The sequence below is a fragment of the Vipera ursinii genome (genome assembly GCF_947247035.1).
Source record: "Vipera ursinii genome assembly, chromosome: 10".
NCBI classification, from domain to species: Eukaryota; Metazoa; Chordata; class Lepidosauria; order Squamata; family Viperidae; genus Vipera; species Vipera ursinii.
Window position 1 is genome coordinate 21,151,239 of NC_139520.1, and position 26,084 is coordinate 21,177,322.

General features: G+C 46.4%; 1 protein-coding gene and 1 long non-coding RNA gene across 2 annotated transcripts; both read left to right on the forward strand.

The window, feature by feature from the left end:
• LOC310645240 lies at positions 1 to 14,529 on the forward strand. The gene is made up of 4 exons (XR_014493452.1): positions 1 to 37; positions 1,521 to 1,629; positions 5,100 to 5,221; positions 11,837 to 14,529. It is a non-coding gene; the product is annotated as an uncharacterized lncRNA (long non-coding RNA).
• Positions 14,530 to 16,960: 2,431 nt separating this feature from the next.
• Positions 16,961 to 21,722, forward strand: GINS2 (GINS complex subunit 2). Its single transcript, XM_083370816.1, has 5 exons — positions 16,961 to 17,316; positions 18,074 to 18,188; positions 18,721 to 18,820; positions 19,141 to 19,267; positions 20,119 to 21,722. Exons 1-5 carry the CDS (start codon positions 17,227 to 17,229, stop codon positions 20,242 to 20,244), a joined length of 558 nt encoding a protein of 185 aa, XP_083226942.1. The 5' UTR covers positions 16,961 to 17,226; the 3' UTR covers positions 20,245 to 21,722.
• Positions 21,723 to 26,084: the final 4,362 nt, after the last annotated feature.

Consider the following 26,084-nt stretch of genomic DNA (forward strand, 5'->3'; position numbering starts at 1 on the left):
CGCAGCGATGCCAGCGGCTGGGAGTTGGCGCGAGCGGGTGAGTGGCTCTGCTCTGTCCGGCCCGGACCTAGCGGGGGGCGGGTGGTGGTGGTGAAGGGGGTCGGCGGGGCTCCCTCCGCCTGCGCTGCAACGGGGCGGTGGGGGGGGGGGCGTGCTGCATGCTCTGTGCTGCATGCTGCATGCATCGCCACCCCCCCCATCCACTTCTCCCTGCCCCGCGCGCGCCCCTCTCTGCCTTTCCCGGCTGGCCAAACTGCTCCCCGGCCGAGCTGCCGCCTGGGAATCGCGGGCATCCGGGCAGTTGCGGGGGTGGGCAGGGGTCCCGAGTGGGGGGGAGGGGAACGCCTTGAATCACACCGGGATGTGTGTCTGTGGCGCGGGGCCGGCTCAAAAGTGCGGCAGGAGGCTTAAACCACCGTGGGAGACCCACCCGCGCCCTGCCAAATCATTCGTGGCGGTTGCAAACACACCCCCACACACACACGCACACACACACCCGCCCAGGTCGGGACCAGCCCCCCGAGAGCCGGGCGGAGAGGAGGGCAGAGGAGCTGAACATCTGGGCGAGGCACAAAAGTTGGCACCCGTGGAGGCGCTTCCTTTCGGGCACGCTTCCAGCTGTTGCTCGGTCTTCCGCTGAATCGCGGAGGGAAGAAGTGGGTTTGGGAGGGGCGCCACCTCCCTAACTTTTCAGAAGTTTTCCCCCGGTTTGGCGAGAGAAGCAGCTGGAGCGGATGGGGGGGGGGAGTTCTTCGTTCCTCTTCTCCTCTCCGGGTTGTTGAACCCGGGGGTCTAGCATTTGTTACCGTGGCCCTGTGGGGCTGGGAATGCTGGGGACTGTAGTTCAGCAGTCTCCGGAGGGCTGGGGGCAAACACGGTTGTGCTCGCCGACGACTCTCTTAGAGAACTTTTCAGCCATTCGAGGCGCATTGATTTCCCACCGATTGCTCGGCATTGCCAAGAAACGATTTGCTGTCTTGCGTGAGGAATAGGTGAAAGGTGTTTCCACCTCAGCGATTATGGATTTCGATCCAGGAAGGGTGTGATCAGCCAGCTAGACGCCTCCAGTTCTGCTTTCTTTAGAAACCATCGCTCTAAAAACTTTCCTTCCTTCTGTGGTCTCTCAAAGGAAGGGAGTTGCCTCCGTTTGGGGCGCTGATGGGCAGCTGGACCAGAACAGGGTACCCGGCCTTGGCAACTTTTCAGTCTTGTGGACCTCAGCTCCGGAATGCGTGGACAGCCAGATGTGTGGACTTCAACTCCCAGAATTCCCTAGTCAGCCATCTTGGCTGGGATATTCTGGGAGTCGAAGTCCACAGGTCTTAACCTGCCAGAGTTGGACACCCCTGAACTAGGATGACACATATCCTAAGAAATAATAGCCTAAGGAATGAGGGATGGGGAGAACATCTCTGGAGCTTAATAATCGGGGGGGGGGAACTGTTCAAGAACCAGATTGTGCACAGATTGGGGTGTCCTCTGGATGTATTAATATTCATTTTTCTCTCTCCCCTGCTCAGCTGGGAAATAAGTCCAATTTTCTTGATCTCTCCACTCACAACTGAGCACCAGATAGGAATCTGGTTTCTTCTCCTGGAACTGTGCCCTCTGCTATCTTTCTAAAATTCAGTGAGTTTTTCCAATTGTACTTAGATACTCCTTGGCTTCCTCTAGACATTTAATCATTGGCCTTGTTCTCCTAAAATAAGCCACATTTTGTTCCACTGGGGCTTGTGGAACAAACCACAGAGCAGTAGGATCATATAACATACCAAGCCATAAATCGTGGGTTACAGACCCCAGGAGATGGATTAAAATGACATTTTAAGTCACAAAATGGTGGTTTGGCGCATGGGATGAATCCAGTCACTGGTAATGGCTACATTGGAGGCACAGTCTTTGACCCCTCTGTCTTTGTCACAACTGGTAGTAGTCGTGCTAGGAGTTGAAATGTTTGTGAAGTTGAGCCAATGAAAAATTCACCAACTCGCTTGCAAACTGATGGACCTTGCATTCCGACAGTGCTAAAACACAAACTTCTTTGAACAGGGAACCGCAACCTCAATGCTAGTGATGCTGGGGGGTGCTTGGTGCTCTCTGAGCTCGCTTTTTTGCAGACTTTTGTTTCATTACCCAACTTGGTAACATCATTGGTGCTACAAGGGAGTGAGGCTTGTCTCACTGTTTATATACAAGTGGCTTGTCCTGTCAGTATTCGTGGGAATGTGGTTTTTTTTTTGTTCTTTGTAGTTTCTTGATTAAGGTATTGTTTTCTGCTTGATTGTTTGTTTGATGTTAATCCATGTTTATCTGGGTTTCTCTTTCTGTGGAATCCTTAGTACTAGCTAGACGTTCACTAGTTGGGTCATGAAATGTCTACAACAGGGATCTTCAAACTTGCCCCTTTTATGACTTGTGGACTTCAACTCCCAGAATTCCTCAGCCAGGCACGCTGGCTGAGGAATTCTGGGAGTTGAAGTCCACAAGTCATAAAAGGGGCAAGTTTGAAGACCCCTGGTCTACAAGGAAACCACCAAGCTCAGAGAGCACCAAGGACCCCACAGTCTCCTCCTCCTCCTCCTCCTCTTCCTCCTCCTCCTCCTCCTCCTTTCTTCTTCTCCTTCTCCCTCACCTTCTCTCTTCTCCTCCTCCTCCTCTTCGCAAATTCGGCTGTCTTCTAGCACTGATGACATTACTTAGTTTGGATAATAAAACCTCTGCAAGAAAACCACCAAGCTCAGAGAGCACCAAGGACCCCCACAATTCAACCTTGAGCTACACATATTCTCTTCTGTTGGTACTATGAATACCCTGTGTCCTGGGATTTTCAGCTGCAAATAACCAGTTTGTCCCCAGATCTGCAGCTCATTGGCCTGGTCTATATCAGGAGAAAGAAACATGAAACATCCCAGCTGCTGCTGAAATTCATCACCTGCCAGGCCAGTGGGGGCCACCGGGATTTTCAGCAACATCTGGTTTCATATTTTGGGTGGATGTACACTGACTGTTTGCACTTTCCATTTGCAATTTCTTCCACTCTCCTGGCAGAGTCAACGTGCCCGCTATAAATAATACCCAGATTCTGTTTCAGGCAAACATTGTGTGAAGAAGTGGGAACATCAAATCCTTTGGGTGGGGGGAGGGAACTTTTCTTGTCACCCGTTTCTTGAAATGTCTTTTCAAACCTGAGCGTTCACATTTATTCATTTCTCATTAAGGGATGAAAACAAATTAGATACAAGCAAGCCAAGGTGGGTTTTTAAATCCTGTCTTCAAGTAGCATTATTTTTCCTATGTGCAAAAGTTGAATTCTTTAAAAATGAAGCAATTCAGAATCTAGAGATATGGAGTTAAGCTGCCCCCATTCCACACACACCCCAGCCCCCGAAAAGTCCTTGTTGCACCTAAATCAGAGTGACACCATTCCTACCAGCTCACAGGTACTCCAGATTGCTTGGGACTTTGGGGAGAATAATGTTATATTTCCAAATTAGATGGGGACAACGCCCATTTTGAAAGGAGCTTCAGGGGTTTTTAACTTTGGGAAAAGTGATATTTTATGCCTCTGCAAAATGTAAGGGAGTCATCTTGCCCCTGAACTCCTTTTCCAGCCCCCCCAGTGCCAAAAAAACACCCCCAACCCCTAAATTTGGGGGCTTGAAAGAGTAGAAGTCTCAGAAAGCATGAAGCCTTCAAACCAGATACTTTACACTCCTGATTTAACGGGAGCACAGCCAAATTCACATCTGGTGAGGCTCTTCCTGTTGAATTTCTCCCTCTTCGGAAACCTCCGGTAGCCTGAGAGAACAGCATAGGAGAATTGCTCTGTTTGATGCAAAATAGGGCCCTCTCAAACATCTGCAGGACTGTTCTTTGAGCGGTGGACATTTCTGACAAGGTGTCCGACTTCACTCTTTTCTGCCCCACAAATAAATGTTCCGCTGTTCCAGCCTAATCTCCTTCTGCTGAATGGCGGGCATATCTTGGAATCTTTCCTTTAAACCGAGACCAGCGAAGGACTGAAGCTAGATTCATTCCCATGGATCCCAACCAGCCCCAGATGGAATATCCAAGTCACATCACACCCAGGAATCTGCTTTTTATAGCATCTGGCGGTGGTAGCCCTGCTGGGTTCCAGGAGCTGATCAGAAGTTAATGATTAAATTGAAGCCTGATGAAGGCAGAGTGTCTTCCTCTTGTTTGTACTGATAAGGTCCACTTACTTCCCCGTCCAAGGAAGGTTACAGTCATGGAAACACTTTCTGCTAGATTCTTCTTGTGCACGCAGAAGCGTGCTCAAGATAAGCTGGCCACAGCTTGGTGGTGGAGGAAGAATTGACAGCTACGTGTGAATGTGGCCCCTGCCCCCCCCCTTGATTCCACTCTATTACGTTAAACTCAGGTTCGTCAACAGCCTGATGGGTTCATTGACGCCCAGTGAATCCTCCGTCACAAGCCTCTGGATCAAGGATACCAACAGGTGCTTTTGCCTTAAAAAAATGGAAAACTCCTGTGTTACATTACACACAGAGAGCCCACACCCGGTTCTCCAGCCATCGTGTTCCTAAACAGACACAGAGAACCTGTAGGTTTAATCTGGTATCCTACAGCTCTTTTGAGAAGTCCTTGCAGTTTCTCCCATCCTGCCTCTTTTCTATAAAACTCTCTCCCCGGGTGAGGATGAGAGAGGAGAGGTTTTAGGGAGGGAGGGAAGGAAGGAAGGAAGGAATGAAGGAGAAGGAAGAGAAAGGAAAGAAAGAAAAGAAGGGGGGAGGGAGGGAGGGAGGGAGGGAGGAAGGAAGGAAGGAAGGAAGGAAGGAAGGAAGGAAGGAAGGAAGGAAGGAAGGAAGGAAGGAAGGAAAAATTATCTTCTATTGGACCCTTCCACGCTTGGTTAACTAACTGGTTAAAGACTGGAGAAAGGTTTCAACAAAAGAAGGTTTGGCCTCCTAATGTTTTTGACAGGAATTGTTTTGGTTGTGTTCATTTTAGTGGCAGCTGAGCTTACACAGTGCTTGGAGATGGGGGACTGTTTGGAAAGTCGTGCAAGTTGCCTTTGTTTGCAGACTTGATGAACTGCCACAACTCTCTCTTTTCAGCCTCCATGAAGCTAAGCAGCTGCAGCGGATCTTTCTGACTTGTATCCCACCCACCCCATCCACCCCACCCCACCCCGGCTAAAAGGATGAAACCATGGGCCTGAGCGTCTCCTGTCTGAAAGGTAAGAGGGAGAATTCTGCTCCGCTGGGAAGAGAAAAGATGCTGAGAGGGAGGAATGGCGTGTGATGGTCTTGGAGACACTGGGGCCAGGAAGCTGGAGGGAGAGTTAGCAGCCAAAAGAGCACTTAGGTCTCTCCCCTCCTTGGCTTCTGATTCATCAGTAGCTTTTCTCAGCAAGAAATGCATGTTACTCTTGAGGCTGTCTCCACGTGGAGGGTAGCGTGGATGTAAAAGTGGCCACTCCTGACTAAGAAGGGAGTTGGGTGTTTATTGAAGAAACTTTACTTTTCAAAGGGGCTCCTTTAAGCATGTTTGTTTGGGGGGTTGATAGTGCTACGCTGGTTGAAATGTGGCAAAGTACAATTCCTCTTTCATAGAGCCTTGGTGGAGCAGTGGGCTAATGCCTCCTTAAGTAACACCAGCTGCCTGCAATTAGTGCAGGTTCGAGTCCCACCAGGCTCCAGGTTGACTCAGCCTTCCGTCCTTCCCAGGTAGGTAAAATGAGGACCCAGATTGTTGGGGGCAATTAAGCTGACTTTGTAATAATGCCGCTTGGGGTGTGTGTGAAAGCCCTAATAAGCAGGAATATACATAGAATGAAGGCTACTGCTAAGCTTGTAAGCCGCCCTGAGTCTTCGGAGAAGGGCGGGATATAAATGGAATTAAAATTAAAAAATAATAATAATACAAAACAGTGCTTTTCAGCCTTGGCAACTGTAAGATGGGTGGACTTCAACACCCAAAATTCCCTAGCCAGCCTTGCTGGGGAAAGGAAAGGAAAGGAAAGGAAAGGAAAGGAAAGGAAAGGAAAGGAAAGGAAAGGAAAGGAAAGGAAAGGAAAGGAAAGGAAAGGGAGAAGGGAGAAGGGAGAAGGGAGAAGGGAGAAGAAATTTTATTCTATTAAACCCTTCCAGACTTGTTAACTAACTTGTTAAAGATTAGAGAAAGGTCTCAACAACAACAGAAATGTTCCAGCCTCCTAATTTGTTGGCTGGGGAATTCTGGGGAGCTGAAGTCCACCCATCTTAGAGTTGCCAAGGTTGAAAAATACTAGAGTCTTCTAAACATAAACATATTTTAGCTATGCTGTACAGAGCCGGTATTTGACCAGGCTGAGCTAAGACCTCAACTTTAAACATTATTATTTTGGGTCAGTTATCTTATAGGGTTGCAATCGTGTTCGGCAAACAGTTATTTTGGGGTGGGGTTTTTTTGTTTTTAGTTGTTTCCCCTCCCCCCTACTATTTGGAGTTGTTTTCTTTGGCTGTAAAGTTGTTTAGTTTGGATGGATTTATTTATGTCTGCATTTATGTGCCTTCAATCCATCTGGAGAAAATTGTGTGTGTGTTTTTAACGACTTTCTCCCATATCCAAGGAGAAAAGGGACAACCTCTGGGTGTTGCAACCTCTGGGTGGTGTGTTACCCACCCTGATAATTTGTTAAGTAGAAATGGCAGAGCGGTTTCCCAAAACGTGTCTTCTCCACAATGAAGTGAAACACAGGACTCATGGAAAACCAAAAGCAGCTGCTGGCTCAACTGCCCGTCTTTTATCCTTTCGGAAGAATTGGGCAAAGACCTTCGGCACCAGCAAGATGGTTTTACGACTCCTTTAACAGGAGCCCAAAGCTGCCTACGACATCTGCAACCCCACCCCCTTGCTATCTCCCTCCCCCGTGTCCACTTAAAATCAGACTTGGCAGGAATTCTTGGAAGTTGGGAGAGTCCCGCAGCACCTGTGGATGCAGAACTGAGAGGGAGAGGAGAAGGAGAGGAGAGGGACCAAAGGTTTATCCTTCTAAGCTTTCGGTTTCGTGCTGGGGACCATCCTCTCTCTCCAGATTAGGTGCACGGGGCTGTTCTATCTGTTGTGTTCATATGATACCTTGTTGTATGTAGCTTTTAGTTGCTAATTAGGGTGTTGATGGCTAGTTATTAAGTGGCTGGTTGTTGTTTCCTTGTGCCTGCTGCTTGGCTCCTAAGTGCCTGACAAGCTGCTCATAAATCAGCACTCCTGTCGACTGACAGGGGGCTCCTTTCCCCGGCTTCCACCATTTCCCCAGCCTTTTTTTGGCCCTGCTTGGCCAACAGTTGTAGTAGCTGCAAAACTGAACTGAGAGAGAGAAGTTCCCAGAGGATGGGGGCTGCAGCATGAGCCCAAAAGCTCGGAGGAATAAAACCTCTGGGCCCGATGACCAACTCAGATTGGCTCCTGCAGTGATATCCTGGGACACAGATAGTTCACCCTCATTTGCAAGGAATAAGAGTCACATCCACACAGGGCCCAGAAGGAAGCCTGAGAAGACGGGCAACTGATCTTCAGAAGTGGCTCACCACCCACCATCCCCCTCCCCAATTTGGATTGTCTGGGTCAGAAGGTTCAGCACACCGAGGGCTGCTTCCTTTGGCACCCCAAAGAGGCGGGTGGCTTTTGATCTCTATGGCTGTCTAGGCTGACCGTTTGCGAGCTGCACTGAATCACAGGCTGATCAGTGCGACTTTAAAAGCCAGCCCGGGTGAAGGGGGAGGGCTGGCCCCTTGCCTGGAAGTGGGAAAGGCGATGCAGAGGCCAAACCCCACACTCCAACCCCAACACAAGCCCTGCTCCGGACTTACTTACAAGTAATGGGAACATCTGCTCCCAGCCCCCGCCTCGCCTGATGGTCCAGATGAGTGAGTTGGCAGGAGGAGGCAGCTGACGCTGAGGGAGACCCAAGGGTGCCCTCCAAGCTGGGGGTGGAGGCAGAGGAAGAACGGAAGCCCCAATTCACAGACCTCCATTGCTGCTGCTGCTGCTTCCTCCTCCTCCTCCTCCTCCTCCTCTTCTTAAAGGGCCATTTACTTCTCCTTCTCCTCCTCCTTTCTCCATCCCTATTCCTCCCCCTTCTCGTCCTCTTTCACTTTCTCCTCCTTCTCCTTTTCTTGTTAATCCTGCTGCTCCCTCTTCTCGTTTTTTCTCCTTCATCTATTCTCCTTCCCTTCTTTCTCCTCCTTCCTCCACCTCCTCTCATTTCTTCTCTTCCGTCTTCTCCTCTTTCTCCTTCTCTTTCTCTCATCTATCATTCCTTCTCCTCCTCCTTCTCCCTCTTCTCCTTCTCTTATTTCTTCTCCTCCTTCTCCATTTCCTCCACTACCCCCTCCTTCTCTTCTTCCTGAAACCACATTCATAAGGTTCTTCTTCCCCTTCCTCTCCTCCTCCTCCTCCTCCTCCTCCCCCCCTTTGCAATGTGCTCGGTTCTCTCGCTGGGTAATTGGGACAAATGCTAAATATTGCATTGCCCATTAGCTTTTCACTGCTGCGTAGCCCCGGTGCCAGCAGGTGCTGTCAGCTTTAATGCAGCGTTAAAGGCCTGGCGCCTGCTGATTCCCCTTCCCAGGGAGGTCTTCTTGCATGGGGGGGGGAGGAGCAGGCTGGCTCCCCGTATCCCAGAGACCCATGCTGCAGCTACGGACCGGTCTGTGCACCATAGCTAATTCATGCCCCCTTTGGGATGACAGTTGGGTTTCAAAGCTGCCATTCAGAGGAATGCGTCTCTTCCCCAGAAGCATCTTGTCTGGGGCAGGTAGAGAGCCAACAGGTGCAGCAATCAAGATATGCATCCCTAGGGAACTTCTGCCTCGTTGGCAAATGCTCCCTACCCTGCGTATTATGTGCGTTGCCCCAGGAAATTCCATTCTGAGCCCTTTGTTTTTCCCAAAGTTTGCTTTTTAAGGCCCTTCATTCGGTACAGGCAGCCAGGATGGCTCTGCACACCCAGCCAGTGAAACCACCGCAGCACCTGGTTGAGATTCGCTGATTAAAGAAACTAACCAGGATCAGATCTGCTTTGTCCTCGGCTGGGAAGCCCAGGGCTCTCGGCTGTCCAGAAACTCTGCGGAGCAAAAACACATGGGCAGGTTCGTGAAGTGGCCAGGAATTAAGCTTAGCCTGCAGGAAATAGATTTGACTTTTAGCCTTAGCAGATGGCAGCGCTTGGCTGACCTTGGCTGAGGCACCTGAAGAACAGGTGAAGCTTCAGTTGTTTCCATCACAGTGGCCAGCCTGATTTTTTGACTGCTTCCTGCAGATGCTGCTCATTTCTTTGCATGTTGATATCACCCAGAACAATTTTTAACTGCTGGAAGAAAAATGATCTAAGCAATGTGTTTGCTTTTCAGCGCTAGACTGAAGTTTCTTTTCCTTCCTTTTTTCCTTCCTTTTTCTTTCTTTCTTTTTTCCTTCTTTCTTTTCCTTCCTTCCTTCTCTCTCTCTCTCTCTTTCTCCTTTCCTCTCCCCTCCCCTCCCTTTGATTGTGCTTGTTATTATGATTTAGATGGCAAACCTTCTCAAGAGAGCTGGGTCTTCCCATAACATGTCTGAAGTAGGATAACTTGAGCCTGGTCTTTTGATCTTTCAGTGAGAACGTTGAGTTCATTTCTTTGATGATTCTTTGCTTAGTTTCCTTGACTGTTCGTGGTTTTATCCAAAACCAAGTTTCCAAAGAGCCAATGCTCTTCCTATCCTGGCTTCTTCAAAGCCCTACTTTCTTTGCACAGTTCTGATCTTGGTCCATCATAGCATCGGAATGTCCATTCAAATGCCTGGATGGCGCTTTACCACGTGCTCCTGTGCAGTATATTCCTTGATGGCTTAAAGGGATAATAAGTTGAATTTTCTAAAAAACCCCCCCAGCCCTTGCCCCAACCCCTGATAATCGGTGACACCATTTCATTTTTCATTTTGAGGAAAGAAAGATACCCCACCAGAAGGTGGTCTCAAAGGCTCGACTTCAAACCTAAACCAGTTTCAGTGCATGAGAAGCAGGGGGATTGAGAAGGCCTGACACCCCACCCTCACCCCCCCCCCTTTGCATCATAATAACCCCAAGGCCTAAAGCCATTAAGTGCTATCCGCAAGGTTTGCTGACGTGGCTCCAGCCGTTGCCCTGCCTCGTGAACGTAGCAGAGACCAAGCCCAGCCCTTTATGCGTCAAAGGCCAGGGGCTTGCTCTGGGCTGCCTGCAAATGCATTTGTAAATTACATCCATTGGGGGCACTAAAGATTTTGGCTTCGGCCCCTAATGCAGATTTATCCACCAGCTGGAGAGCAAGACCTCATATTGATCTCCAAACAAACAGTTCTCTTGTTAATAGCCTGTTGAGCCTGTTCTGCTTAAATATCATTATACGGCAAGCCGGGAAGGGAGAGAGGTTGCGAAGTACGTCTTGAGTGACGCAGGCTCTCCTGTCAAAGCGCTGCTGAAGTGGGGACTTGTGCAATGGGGCAGCTGTTCTCTTGTGCAAATCCCTCCGGTGACAACACAACCCAGGGACTAGGTGGCCAAGTGTAAGCACATGGCTTCAAAAATAAGTCCTCCGAGGAGAAGCAGGCTGGTTTATTCTTAGTTTAATATTAATCTCTTGTTTTTCTGCCCGCTTCATTCCTATTCAGGGTAGGGTAGGGTAGGGTAGGACAGGACAGGACAGGACAGGACAGAACAGAATTCTTTATTGGCCAAGTCTGGTTGGACATACAAGGAATTTGTCTCTGGTGCAGAAGCTCTCCGTGTTCCTACAAGTAATAGTGATAAATCATGATTATAAACAAGATAATAATACATTCATCATAAATCACAAACTACAACTGCATCAGAAATCATAAGATGCAACATGTAGTAATAGTCATAGAATACTAGCTGAGCAACAAAATGAATCATACTAGCATACTAAAAACAATATAAATTGTAAGATACAAGCAACCAAGTTATAGACAAAAGAAGATAAGGGTAGGTAATAGGAAAGACGAGGAGAATCATAGTAATGCAGCTTTAGCAAGTGGTTTGACAGTGTTGTGTTCAATCATGAACTGACACCTTTCATCTGTGGAAAGATCTCTGTTAAGAAGTCAGCTGCCACAAGATGCACACCTGGTCCTCTTCGGGCAGGATCCCAAGCACAGGCGTTTTTCTTGGAAGGTTGCTCTGCCCAGACGGTCCTGTTCCTCACTGCTGATGGAATTTGCTAGATCTCTTCTGCTTTTTCTTCCCTTCCCCACATCCCAAGTGATGATTCCCCACATCCCTAGGGATGACTCCTGGCCCTCCCATCGCCCTGATTCCTCATGGCATGTTTCCTCTGGGTCAGGAAAAGGTGACGTCTCCTAATTAATCCTATTAGGCCAGGTCAGTCCGGAGGCGGTCATCCCTCGCATGGCCACGAGAGGACTCCCCTACAACATGTTTTGACTTTTGGCTAGCAAAGAGGTGGGACGCCCATCATGTCTGGTTGAATATCATTGCATAATTCATATTCATTTATGCCTAGCTCATTAAAGATCTTCTGGAATCGTCCTTACATCATGGTGAAGGCACACCATACGAGAAGACTGCCCACTTGGACATGGCAGATCTTGGCTCTCCAAGCTCACCTTGACTACACGGGCAATGACTAAGGAAGTGTTGGGGGCTCTATCGAGCTGCAGAGAGACTCGGGGATGGGCTATCAAATTATAGGTCCTGAAGTGACTTTTAGGGCAAAGGGGGGACCATCTGAGTCCTTTGGGAAATGATTTCCTCTCTCGATTGCTGCCAGGTGCCACCAGAAGCACCAGGATGATCCTCGCTTTCTCTCTCTTTCAGGCTTCAAGATGTGTGTAAGCGGGGCTGGGGTCAGCAGCAGTGAGGTGGCGGTCATGGCTGAGAAAAGACTAAGGGTCCCGGATATTATTATCACCCCTCCGACTCCCACGGGGAAGGCCCTCTTGAGAGACCCCAGCCTGGACGGCGATGAACCCCAAGACAACTACTGAGCCAGAAGGCAGAGATGTAGCCTGCTGTCTCCAAGCCAAGGAGAAGGGGACCTCCCTGGCATTGCTAGAGAATGTGGCTCTCCACCCTCTTGCTCAGGAACTTTCCCAGCCTCTGAGTTTTGCAAACTCCTCCCGTTTCTTCTCCCCTTCCCGGGCTGTTTAAAAATGGACCAACATCACCAGATATACCTCACTCACACTTGCGACCATGGCACTGTTGCAGGCAAAGGGTCCTTCAAGGAGTCCGGCAAACCGATTGTCTACTTGGAAGAAGACCTACAGTAATGGTTAGGAGGGTGGCACAATGGATGGGTGGTGGCTCTCAGGTTCTCGTTAGTGGTGTTGGTCAACTTGGACCCAGCTGAGGTCATTGTCAGAAGAGAAAGGACACTGACGTGTCCAGGTCCTCTGGTGGTATCTAAGAGCAGATTTAAGGGGAAATGTGGTGGTTTCAAGAGCAAACAAGACTGAGGGCATATGAATTTTTTTGGGAGGGGGGGGTTGCTGCTGCTGCTCCATCTCCTATTTGGATTGTCTCTTCTTCTGAGAAACACTTAAGTTCTCATTGGTTTCTTCTGCTGTGTTCAAAGTGGATCTGGACGGGGCAACCCTTCCAGCAGATGTCCCTCTGCCAAATGGGACCGAAGGCTACTTTAGCAAAACAATCCAACTTTGCTTTGCTCCAAGATCCTGAGTGGATGGAGGGAAAAGTGCTCTTGGTTCTCTCGCCTGATCCTTCTTTGTGGATGGAGGTGGCCTCTAGGTCTTAGAAACAACTAAGGAAGAAACTGGGAATGTGTTTGAATAAGACTTGGCCCTAAACGGGGAGCTTTCCCCAAGAGTAAAGAAGCCACAGGCCTGGTAGGAAATCAACAGACTTTTTGCTAGCCCAGTTAGGAATTGGGCTAATTGGGTGGGGTTGGCAAGGAGGGTTATGGAGAGTCTGCTTAGTTTGAGTTTCTCCAAGAACAGGGTGCTGTACTTGCAAGCCACGTGGTGTGGGGCAGGATAGGGGCCATATCTGACTGTCTCCAACCTAGCATCTGTCTTTTCCTTTTCTTCTGGCTGCTGTTCTTCTCCTGGCGTCTCTAGAAGGTGCCATGATGAAGAAAGCATGCTAGGCTGATGCCCTCAGGAGCCATACTGACTGGGAGCGATGGTTGCTGTGGTGCAACACATTGGAAGGATACCAGATTGGAGAAGACAGACTCAACTCACAGTATAAGGAATGCAATGGAACCTTAATTTCCAAGAATTCAGTTTTCCAGGCCTCTTGTCACGAGTGAAGCTCCATAGTAGTCCATAGGTGGGTTGACCATTGTACAAAAATGTGATTTGCACCCGTTTGCATCCCTTGTGTCACCTGCGGTGATGCAGCCTTGAATTTAGTAGTGTAATGGATGCCACTTTCCCCCAATCAACACAAGGTTTCATTAAAACTGGAGAAGGAAGGTGATTTTCATCCAGCCAGAAAGATTCTCTGTTGGAGCTCCAAGGGAATGTTGTCTTCCTTGCCACCTCATGCCTGAATGGAAAGAAGTCACATGGACTTCATTCACAGCCAATGAGAGAGAAAAATAATGAGTTTGCTATGGATAGAATGATTGAACTATCCAAGCTGAATGGCATAAGAAATCATCATTGGCTTCCATCAAGACTGACCATCAAATCCTTGGTTGAATCAGAATCAGACTAGAATAGGGTTGGAAGGGACCTTGGAGGTCTTCCAGTCCAACCCCCTGCTCAAGCAGAAGATCCTATACCCTTCCAGACAAGTGGCCTTCCAGTCTCTTCTTAAAGACCTCTAGTGATGGAGCACCCACAACTTCCGGAGGGAAGCCGTTCCACTGGTTGATTGTTCTGTCAGGAAGTTTCTACTTAGTTCTAGGTTGCTTCTCTCCTTGATTAGTTTCCATCCGTTGCTTCCCTGCCTTCATGTGCTTTGGAGAATTGAATACAGAATAATAGAGTTGGAAGGGGTCAAGTCCATCCCCTGCTTGAGCAGGAGATCCTATAGCATTCCAAACAAATAGCTGTCCGGTGATGAACTCGTTCTTTTCCATAGCCAGATTTTTACTCTTGATCTAAGGCATCAAAACTCTCTTCGCTGACTTTGTGCCATCAAGCAATTAAAACTGACTCAACCTGCAACTACTATTCTACATTCAGGATGAAAGACGATTGACTTATTCCAGATGGAATGACTGTTGGAATAAATCCCCAAGGATTGTTCCCCGAGTCTCCCAAGCTCGGTTTCATAAGAAGATGGGGTGCACTTTCTCCCTCCTGTCCCGTTTTATAATGGTTGCAAAAAACAATCATTTTTTCATGCCTCCAGGTTCATTCGAGTGAGATGCAAATGTTTTAATTGAATGCGAGATCTGACTGAGCATTTTGTTTCCGATTTAGCATGAATTGGCATGTTCTGGTTGTTTTTCCTTTCCAAAGTCATGTTTTCCAAGACTTTGGAGTGGGTGGAATATTTATAAAGCATCGCAGTTTTATTACACCACATTAAAAATTTTCCACCTGATGTTTATGTTAAGTCATTTATTCTATTCTGAAAAAAGCCCTCTCGTCTCTCCAACTGAAGTAGCAACTCCAATTCCTTATACGTCCAAAATGGGGTGTGTTTGATTTTGCAAACAAACTGTGCCGGCTAGGGAATCCTAGGAGTTGAGGTCCACATGTTCTCAAGGTTGAGAAACAGTGATCTAAGATCTTCCCATAGAACAATGGAGCATGCTTTTCACTGGGGTCATCCTCAAATGTCTATGGAGCTTCTCAACCATCTGGATTGTGGCTGTCCCAAAGGTGTTTTTCAAAAGGCAACTGGTGTTTCTTGGGTTTTTTTTCCCTTTGAAAATGTTTCACTTCTCATCCAAGAAGCTTCTTTGGTTCTGACTGAATGATGGGGAATGGAAGGATTTCTATTCTTTGTAGTCATTTGGCCATTAGCATCTGAGAGTCATTCAGGCCATTTGGGGGTTTAATCTGTAGGCACCGGGTGATCTGCTTTGGGGGTTCCTCAGGGTGAAGGGACACCAAAATAGAATAGAATTCTTCATTGGCCACGTGTGATTAGACACACAAGGAGTTTGTCTCCGGTGTATAAGCTCTCAGTGTACATACAACAACAGAGTGATAGGTCATAGATCATATTACAATCATTAATCATAAGATACAGGTGGTAAATCGTGGATACCAATAGGAGAAGGTAGTAGGAAAGATGAGAAGATGAGGAAGAGGAGAAGACGGGAAGGATAATATCAATACAGCCCTGCTACAAAGAAGGCAAACACTTTGGCAAATCAATAGTGAGTTGGAAAAACTGCAACTTTTCCCTTGCAATTTCATCCAGGTTGGTCCTACCTGGCCCCAGTGGTGTCCATCCTCTCTAGGATGCACGACTCAGCCTTGAGCTTCTGAAGCCCAGATCACATCGAGACCCTCCGGGAAAGAGGGTATAAGGATGCGGGGAGGGGGGTTTGGGGGAGAGGCGGTGTTTAAAAACAGATGGAAATGCAATTTTTAAAGCAGCAGCAGCAGCAGATGGCAAAAGGCAGGGAAGCAAAGCCGCACCGTGCCAAAGTCAGTTGCGAGCTTCCGCGTCTTCCACTAAGATCGGGCAATGGCTCCCCTGAGGAAGGGCAGGTGATGGGATTTTGAGGGGTAGTTTATTATGTTTATTATTTTTCCCCCTTGGCTGCAAATGCTGCAAATAAAAAAAAATGCTGGAGCTGCAGACAGGAATGCAGGGAGGATTTCCAGAAGGGTGTGTGTGTGTGTGGGGGGGTGTTTCTGGATGGTGTGAGATCAAAGGTAAATAAGGTGTGCTGTTCAGTAACCATCGGGCAGGAATGGTGAAATGAATCCCCCCTCCTCTCCCTCTCCTGATGGTTCTAACCCGGAAGAGTGCCAACCAAGTACCATCTCTGGCGCCCTGCCCAAAATGCTACTAGCGTGGGCAATTCGTACAAGCAATCTCCTTCTGTGCTGGGCTGCTCAATGCAAGAGACTACTGAGTAATGAAAACGGGATCTCACATCATCACAAGGAAGAAAGTCGTTTCTGGGCCTTTCCTTTATGGCTGACTGGTTTACACATTGTGTTTACACCAGCAATACAAAGTGCAAAGCAGAATGCAGCATTCATTTCCTACCCTCCTGGGCTGGGCCTGATGGGATTTGTAGTCAGCTCCCTTCCCCAAACCTCTGGAAGAGAGATTTGTTATAGAGGGGAAAAAACTGGTTTTACCATTTACTATAAAGCCCCAAGATGCTGAACGGGGAATTCTGGGAAGTGAAGTCCAAACTTATTTAAGTTGACAAGTTTGAAAAACGCAGATTTATATCTAACCCCTTTTTAATTGGCTAAAAATAATAAGTCTGCAGGAGGACCTGGGCTTCTTGTGGGCCATTCATTTGGGTTTCTCGGGGACTCATTATTGTTGCTGGCCTCTTTTTTTCTACTGCACAAATAAAAAGCGTCATTTTTTTTTTAAATGCAAGATCGCTGCGCATTTTTCCAGGCAACAGCTGTTCAAACCACGTAGCTTTTAGGCCCCGCCCACATCGATGCCCGCGCCCACTTTGGGTTTGTTAATGAAATTCTAATGCTGGGACTGGAGCCAATCAGAGAAAAAAGGAAGAGCCAATGAGGAAACAGTGCGACCTCTGTCAGTTAGCGGGAAAAGGCGGGAACAAAAAGCTTCACTCACTGTGTTTTACGAACGGCTAATGAATGGGCGGGCCTCGATTTCCCCCCCTATCCCTCCAATAGCAGCTCGTGTTGACCCGAAAAACGACAAACAAACGTGGCTAGGAGACTTGTCATTGGCTAGTAGGAGAAAAAGGGCAGGGCTTCTCTTATCAATGACTAGAAACCGCCTCCTCCGGAGGGAAAGCGAGCGCGCGCGCGGAAAAAGCAGAGGTTTTTATAGGGTGAGAAACAAACGGTGGGCGGGGCATTGATTTCCCTTCCAACCAATGGGAAGAGGAGGAGGAGAAAGCGCGCGCGAGGAAAGCCGAGGCGGTCAAAGCACGAAGCACGGAATAAAGGCGGGGCTTCCTCTTTCCAACCAATAGCAGACGCGATCGCCAGGGTGGGCGGTGCCGTGGCGGCCATCGGCTTTCTCCTTAGTCGAGAGTGGGTCAGAATTGGCGGCTCCGTTTTCCGGCCGCTTTTTCCTTCCTGCCTTCCTGCCTTCCTTCCGTCCTGATGGATGCCGCCGAGGTGGAATTCCTGGCGGAGCGAGAGATGGTCACCATCATCCCCAACTTCAGCCTGGACAGGATTTACCTCATCGGGGTGAGGCCTTCGGGACTACAACTCCCATGCTCCTTTATTCCCTTGCCGGTGGGGGTTATGGAACTGCAGTCCCCAAAACAAGATGCCCATTCCTGTCCGGGGAGGGCTGGCTACGTTTCATCTCCCATCAGCCCAAGGACGGCTAGTGGATGAGGAACATGGGGCTTGTAGTCGCACACGTTTAGGCTGCCCTCGGCCCCGACGTGGGTAGGCGCTGGTAGGGGATTATGGGGTTTTTAAAAATGCTTTTAGGGTGCCCCCAGCTGCTCCCATCAGATGTTGGCAAGGCATTGTGGGATTTGTGGTCCCCCAAGTTTACTGCAAATGATCCCTTTTCGTTGTGGGGGGCGGGAGCCGAGCGTTCCCTGCCCATCAGCCCCAACTTCCATGGCTGAGGGGTGGTGGTGGGGATGATGGGGTTTTGGATTGAACCCACTGAGGGTCTCCTCAGTCCCACCAGGGTGTTAGGGCAAGGGATGGCGGGGTTTGCGGCTCCCCCAATATTCCTCCCTTTGATGCCTATACGGGGAGAGGGATTTTCATGCCCATCATCCTCAGCCGCAGCAGCTTCTTCCCTCTCCCCGTAGGCATCAAAGGGAAGAATATTGGGGGACCATAAATCCCACCATCCTTTGCTAAAACACCCTGGTGGGACTGATGGGATTTGGTAGGTGGGCCAGACTTTTTTTGGGGGGGGGGAATTGCAGGTGGGCCATTTTGAGGCCGGAGCCTCTTCCTGACTTTCTCTCTCTTGCAGGGCGAGCTGGGACCCTTCAACCCGGGGCTGCCTGTGGAGGCGCCTCTCTGGCTGGCCATCAACCTGAAACAGAGGCAGAAGTGTCGGCTGGTGCCCCCCGACTGGATGGACGTGGGTAAGGGGTGACTCGCTGGCCTCCTTGCACCCTCGACACCGTGACTGATGTTCCCCTGCTCAGTTTCCCTTCAGCCCTTCCGGCTGTTGCCCAGGAAGCCAGCAGGCTAGACATCCTTCTCATTGCATTATTGATTTACACCCTGCCTTTATTTTTGTTATAAATAGCTCAAGTGGTGGAACGTGTCTAAATTTCCTTCCTTCCTCCTATTTTCCCCAAAACAACGATCCTGTGAGGTGGGTTGGGCTGAGAGGGAACTGGCCCAAAGTCACCCAGCAGGCTTTTGTTGCTTAAGCCGGAACTAGAACTCACTGTCTCCTAGTGATTGGCCTGAAATCAACCAACTGGCCTTCATGCCTAAGGTGGGACAAAAACTCGGGAGACTTCTTGTGATTGGCCCAAAGTTACCAGCTGGTTTTCATGCTTAAAGCAGGATTAGAACTCACCATCTCCTGGTTTCTAACCTGGATTTTAAAATAAGTACTGTGGAAAATTTCTGTTGCAGCTCTTATTTTTTTTAATTCCTTTATAGAAAAGTTGGAGCAAATGCGAGATAAAGAACGCAAAGAGGACACTTTCACCGCAATGCCTAACCCTTTTTACATGGAATTAACTAAACTGCTGCTGAACTAGTGAGTAGGTTTCTTATTCGTAATGATATTATTTGGAAATGCAGCAAATTCTAATTCTGCCAGAACACAAAAAAAAACTAGGATTGCATTAGATTTGAAATTGGCAAGAACTTTACAAACTGCAAATGTTCCAGAGCAGTTTTCTAATCTGTTTGCATTTATTATTTTATATATAATTATGTAATAACATGTATCGCTTAACATTTTTGGTTTCTATTTAGATGCTAATAAATATTGTTTATATCAAGGATCTCTCTTAACAAGATGTGTGACCACTACCATTTTTGTAATCTCACCAGTCTGTTTCTTTTCTGCGTTAGTGCTGCAGATAATATTCCAAAGGCTGATGAGATAAGAACTTTGGTTAAGGATATCTGGGACACGCGAATAGCGAAACTTCGTGTATCTGCAGATAGTTTTGTCAGACAGCAAGAAGTTCATGCCAGGGTAAGAGCAATCTTCTGAAAGGACTGAAGTCATTGGAAGAATATTTGTGAAAATGAAATTGATAGTGAAAGTGATACAACTGTATTTCAGTTCTAAAATATTAGAATATATTTTTATTACTTGACAGCAGTGATAGGAGAATGATGTAGTCCTGCAGGCATAGAGAAGTTTTGTACACAAATGCCTGGAAACATACAATTGTATGTACTTATGGATTCACTGCAACCTACTGAAATGATGACGTGTGTTGTATATGTGGCTGTGTACCCAAATGCATATTCATCTTATGTCCATAATAAAAGTGTGTGTTTTGTAATATAAGTACACATTTGTGGCTATGTACTTTTTAGTCAAAGATATGCAAGTTGATCATCACTTATCCGAATGGTGGGCATGCATTTTATTTATTTATTTATTTATGCGCTGTCCAGATATATTGGACTGCAACTTACATCGTTCCCTGCCACTCCAAAACTGAATGGATTATAACATTTCATTATGGGTACAGGTCACATCTTCCGAATTCTTTTAGCTGACATGGAATATAAATTGAAGGAGTGTAATGAGTTATGCTTACAGAAGTCTTGTTTTGGGGCATTTGGGGATCAGTTCAAGCTCTGGGAAAGAGGAAAATGTATAGAGAAATTTCAAAACTAAAGAAGAAATGCAAAAAAAAAATGAAAGAAGAGGGTTTAATGAAACGCAATCTATGTTATCTTCCAGTTTTTGTCAGATGCTAACTTATCATCAGTCATGGGAACTAAAGACCGGCTTACTTTTAAAAAATGAATGGTGCAACTTTGCCATTTATACTTCTTCAAATTGTGTTGTTTTCTTCTTTTTTTAATAAGCTGGATAATCTGACTCTGATGGAGATCAACACCACCGGCGCTTTCCTCACCCAAGCTTTGGACCACATGTACAAGTTGCGATCCAACCTCCAGCTAGGAGAGAGGATGGAATCCCAGGAGTTTTGACCGCAGGGAATTTTCATGAGAAGAGTTATTCCTTTAAGCCTCCACTTCTCTGGTGTTCCTGGCTTCAGAGCAAAACTGTGCTGTGGCAGATTACGATGTAACGTGCTTCATAGCATTTGCTTGTGGGGAAACAATTGATCTGCTGAACGATCATCAGCCCGATACCCAAGCCAGCCTGCCAGTGTGGCAGGTGAGGAGGACCTTTGACTTTCCTTGGCAAGCAGGCTCTTGCCCAACACACTCCAAGTGCTGCAGGACCGCCCTTTCAAGATGCCTCAGTGTAGCTATTCAAGGTTGCCTGGCTTTTGTGCTAGCTCGTTTTCCTAGTGTTTATAAGTTGGAAGAAGGAAACAAGTCAGTTGCATCTCTGATGGATGCTGTTCCTTCAAGGCCAATACCTTCTGATCTTTATGGAAAAGGAGATTATTTTCGTCTTCTGACTGCATAGTTCTCAGCAGCCTGCCTGGCAAGAGATTTGGGCCTGGCAACTCAAACTTTACATCCAACACTGGATTTGCTACAGTGTTACTCACTGAAATCTGCCTGTCCATCGCCTTTGTATATGAAGGATTTTTTCCCCAGAGGCCACGAATGTGATCACTGAGGGATGCTGCCTTTTTGTGTGTGTGCCTGCCAAAAGAAAAGGAACAGCTTTACGAAGAAACAAAGCCACAAAACCCACAGGCTTTGGCTTAGGTTCCATTTTTCTTTTAAATGCTTGCCGTGGAGACGGTGACTAAACCAGCTGTTTGCAGTACCCAGATTCTAGCTATATGAATCATAAAAGCATTTGCGCTGTTAGTCATAATAACACATGTTGTTAGCCATCAATTTTTAAATATTTGTAGACAGCACTTACAATGCGGGGGCAACTACAGGGATTTGCTAGTTACTGTTCTATTAGGTAATGGTAAAATAAATATTTTAAAAAGAAGTACATTGCTTCAGTTGTAACTGTCAGACTCTTGTTGCTGGTTGCCCTGCAGAACGTTTTAAATTCAGAAGTGTGTGCTCAAGAAAATGAACATGGCTTAAAACACTGACTTGTCTCTGTTTATGAAAAGGTTTATCAAAAACTGGAGGGCTAAATATTTGCAAAGTAGAGCTTCAGTGTAAGTTTTGCCACATACACATCCTTTTTTTCCCTTTAATTTCAGTTTTCAACACCAATATTAGAGTTTCAGTAAATCAATCTTATTCAGCAAACGAACACTTTTACATTGGATATTGTGAATTTTTTTGCAGGGTGAATCTAATATACACTAAAGCAACAACATAAAGCTTTAACCTAAGTGCTCTTAAGTCTGAGCCCACATTAACCTTTGGTGAGGAATCAAAGCTTCAACTATTAAAGCAATTGTTATGCTTGTTCAGATATAAACATATACCATTCTTGTGTATTTTTCTACACATATATTAAGCCTATTTGAAATCATGCACATATATTAAGCCTATTTGACTGGATGCTGACTAGGATTCCTATCCTGATTTAACCCAGATGATGTGAACACATCTTTTCATTCAGAAGGGAGTACAGTATTAGTGTAGTTGTGAGGCACTCCATAGTGAATTGTTCTACAGTGATATCTCAAGTGAAACTGCTAGAAGATTGGCTCTCTTGTCCAAGCCTCCATTTCTAATACAAAGGGCTGATAGAGCTTCTATTTTAACAGTGGCTGGGTGGTCTGGGAAAATAATCCTTTGTCATGATTTAGGAACATTTTATTACTTTTTTTTCGATGTCAGAAATTACAGCCATATATTCATAAATACCTAATAACTACATTCAACAAATATATTACATTACATTTAAGTCAAAACAAGTACACTTAAAACAAGTTGAATTTGTTTCACAGCATCTACTGCCCCAGCCTGGGCCTTTGCCCTCCTCTTCCTCTCCCCTCAAGCTCTGTGCTTTTTTTGCAGAAGAAATCCTACACATGACACCAAACCACAGTCCAAGGGAGAGCAAATGAATTCTTTAAAAAAAAAAAGTAAGCATGGGGCCAGGACGTTTGTGGACAGGGTGGGAGGGAGGAGAACAAGATTATCACAATGATGGCTAGAAGGAAAGGGAAAGCATTTGCAAAGATGGATTGGTCCAAACTGGGCTATTGGTTTTTTTTTCCCTCCTCATGTTAGCACCTTTTAAATCACTTGTCTTTTATCTGTTCTGCATCATGGGTGGGAAAGTATTTCAAACGACCCCAGGCCTACTTTGGCGAAACGGTGGTTTGCTCTGGCAGTTTGCTCGCCAACTTCTGCAGCTAGGTTGGCATCCAACCAAGCTTGACTAAGTGCACATTCATTCTTTAATACATGGAAATCAGGCCAATTGGCTCTCCTGTGCATCCTTTAAAAAGCACACATTGGGCTCGAGGAAAACTGAAGCCACATGATGCAAAATATCGGAGCGGGTGGAGAGGGGAAACGGTGTGATTACGCTTAGAAGGATGATTGCAACAGCTTGGGTCCATATTGCCCCCCCCCCGCCCCTTCGCCACTGTCCCTTATCAGGAAAAACCTTGCAGTGAAAAAGCCCAAGATCACTAGATGACGATCTTTTTAAAGACCGTTGCTCCAGTGTAGCTGATAAGCAGGATACGAAAATGCTCTGTGAAACCGCATCCTGGTGATCTTAAGAATGGGACAGTGGCTTTCGTTACCGAGTCAGAAATTGGCAGTGCCATTTTTCTTAGGTGGCTTTCTTCTTTGCTAGGCTATCTTACTGCCCCTTAAATGTATTTGTTGTGTTCATTTTGCCTTCCTTTGTGGTTTTTGCAAAGCCATCGCAAAAAAAGGCCTGGACCAAAATTCTGAATATATTGTGGTCTCATAGTTGAATTTTTTTTCAGCAGCCTGGAGACCAGGGGATAAAAACCCTTTGTAAGTTTTGCTTTTTGGTAACCTCTAAAGGATGCCGTAACGACGACAACAAAAAAGCTTCCCCCCCTCCCCCTCTGTTGAAAGCAAGCCTATGGTCATCTCCAAGAATCATCAGAGGCAGAAAAAGAAAATAAACTTGCATGTCTTTCATAATTTCTGCTCTTCTTTCTCATGCTTCATGAGAGCTGATTGTCTGAGGTTATCATCACAGATGGATGTTCAGAAAGGGGATGATTTACGTACTCCTGTGCATAAATCAAGAGTTCTTGGCCGCAACTAATAAGACCTTTTTAAAATAGCCCACTAAATTTGCTTTTTAATGTCCCTTGTCACACAGTTTCTTCTGAAAAATGGCTAGGACTTTGGTATTAAGAGTTGCATAGAATTGGAAATCCTGCCAAGTGAGGCTAAGTCACCTGAAGCAGCTGCCCCAGCTGAATTTATATTTCTAAACAGCCAGGAAAAGCATTGGGTTATCTTTCCCTGTAAGTAATCCTACAGTCCTATAATGTTTTCTCTATTTGCGGTTACTTTGTTTTTTGTTTATAGTGCTATAAACACAGCATTGCACATCAGCCATTAAATCAAAGGATAAGACATATGAAAAATAAAAAGAATCCGGTAAATGTTTGTTGCGAAGAGACTTAAAAATTCCAGCATTCTCTTCTGAGTGTCCTTCAATAAATATACAAATTCAATCAATGTTCAAACTATTGAGATTAACTTCAGTCTCTCCAGGCAATTTTTGAATTGTATAAAGAGGTTGGAGAATAGAAACGAAGAGATTGACCTAGAAGAGAGCAAGAATAGGAACTGACCCCCCTTTGGAAGTGGGGTGCTCCCCCCCCCGGGGACTGAAATGAAATGTACAGTGTGGTCAGTTCTCAGAGATATTAGTGGTTTGTCAGCAAAGGAAGGCAGATGGCAGCTCAGAATTAGGCAAAATTTCCTAATTAGCATCTTTTTTTTTCTGGGTGGGGGTGTCATTTAATTTGGATATACCTTAAGCAAAGGATGGACTTGGGCTCATGGGTCTAACAAAGCCTTGCCATCCTATGATTTTCTGGGTGATGCTGAACAGCCAGCATGCCCAATCCTGGAGCTAGGGGTGAAGGATGCTAGGCATTGTAGTACAGCAACTGTAGGGGGGGAGCAAGTAAGTTACACTGGAGGAAGAGGTGAGATGAGAAGCAGTTTTGACATAATAAGTGAAAGAAGCTTAAATGCGATCTGGGGAGTTCCATTTTGTTTGTTTTTATAGCTTATGCCAGGGGTAGGCAACCTTGGCTCTTTTATGACTCATGGACTTCAACTCCCAGAATTCCTGAGCCAGCTATGCTGGCTCGGGAATTCTGGGAGTTGAAGTCCACGAGTCATAAAAGAGCCAAGGTTGCCGACCCCTGGCTTATGCCATGCTAGGTTACCCATTTTGTCCCTAATGAAGAGATTCCTGTTCTGATACTGTCAATTTCACAATTAAATCTTTTTTTTTGAAAGAATAGCTAAAGTACTCCTTAGAAGTCTGGGTTGGGTTGAGGACATCTGTGCCAATGCCTTCAGTTTAAAAAGTCACCCAGCTCATGCTTAAAGAAGAAACAAAATGCTAAACTGGACCAATTCTTTATACGGTCACTGTTCAGAAGCGCCGAAATGTTGGCCGTCACAAGGTGAGCTGCAGAATTAAGATGGCTGGTATTCAAAGGCCGCCTACTGTACGGTACCGCTTCAAAAGGCGCAGGAGAGCTTGGAACACCTTTTTGTTCGAATGGTTAGGAGCAGGGCACCAAAGGAGGGCGGGGGCTTGTTTTCAAAGCAGCCACTTAAAAGACGCAGCTATCTTAAAAGGTCCAAAAGCGATCCCTCATTCCAGCCCTCTCAACTCCTAAAGCACCTTTGGTAAAGAATTAGCACAGCCCTCACTAGATTTACAGTGGTGCATCTGTGGATAATTTCACTTTACAGGAAAGACGGCTGTATTTAGTACTATGGTGCCTGTGAAATGCAAAAATCCAGGCAGTTTGCTGGGGTCCATGTACAAAAACAGCTAGTCCTCCATTTACGGGTCCCCCAGTTGGGACCAGAATTTCCACTGCTAAGCAAGGCGTTTGATAAGTGAGTTGTGCCCCATTTTACAGTCTTTTTTGTTTTTTGGGGGAGGGGGGGTCATGATTGCTAAGTGAATTATGCAGTTGAATTATGCAGAGGAATCCAGCTGCCTCTCTTGAATTTGCTTAGCTGCCTGGGAAGGTTGCAAATGGTGATCACATACATGATCCTGGGATCTTGTAACCATCGTCAATGCCAGTTGGTTGCCAAGTGCCCAGATTGTGATCAGGGGACCGTGGGGATAATTGTAAGGGCCGATCATAACTCACTTTTTTTTTAGTATGCAGTTGTAACCTGTTACAGACACTGTGTCAAGGACTAGCTGTGACCCCCCCCCCCTTGCAGAACAGGCTTCTGTCATGCCATCAAGAGCTTCCAAGATGCTGGGTGTTTGTGTGTGAACAACTCTAGTTTTAGCATGATTTCTCCCCCTTATTTTTCATATATTTTCTGGTGATTCAGGATAGATCTTCTAAAGGGGGAAAAAAAAAGAAACTACGTTTCTGAAAATTGATGCCACCAATATATGATTTTAGTTGTCGCAGGGAAAAAGGACAATGACCGAATCCACTTAAACGTCCTAAATCTTCTAACTAAATTCTTAGTTGTCTCTTGTCTTCTCAACAGCAGCGTATCACAGCTGGTATTCCAAGTGCTTTAAGAAAAAGAGGCCAGAATAACACAAGAGGAAATGATGGGAGAAGATAGCTCTGCTTTTAGCAAGAGGCTTTCTGTTCCAGCTACTTGTGCTCCACGCTGCAAAATACCAACAGGTGATTGCACTTGCCCAGCAGAAAGCTTCCTTTTAAAATTCTTTTTTTTAAAAAAAACACTTTATTATTTTATCA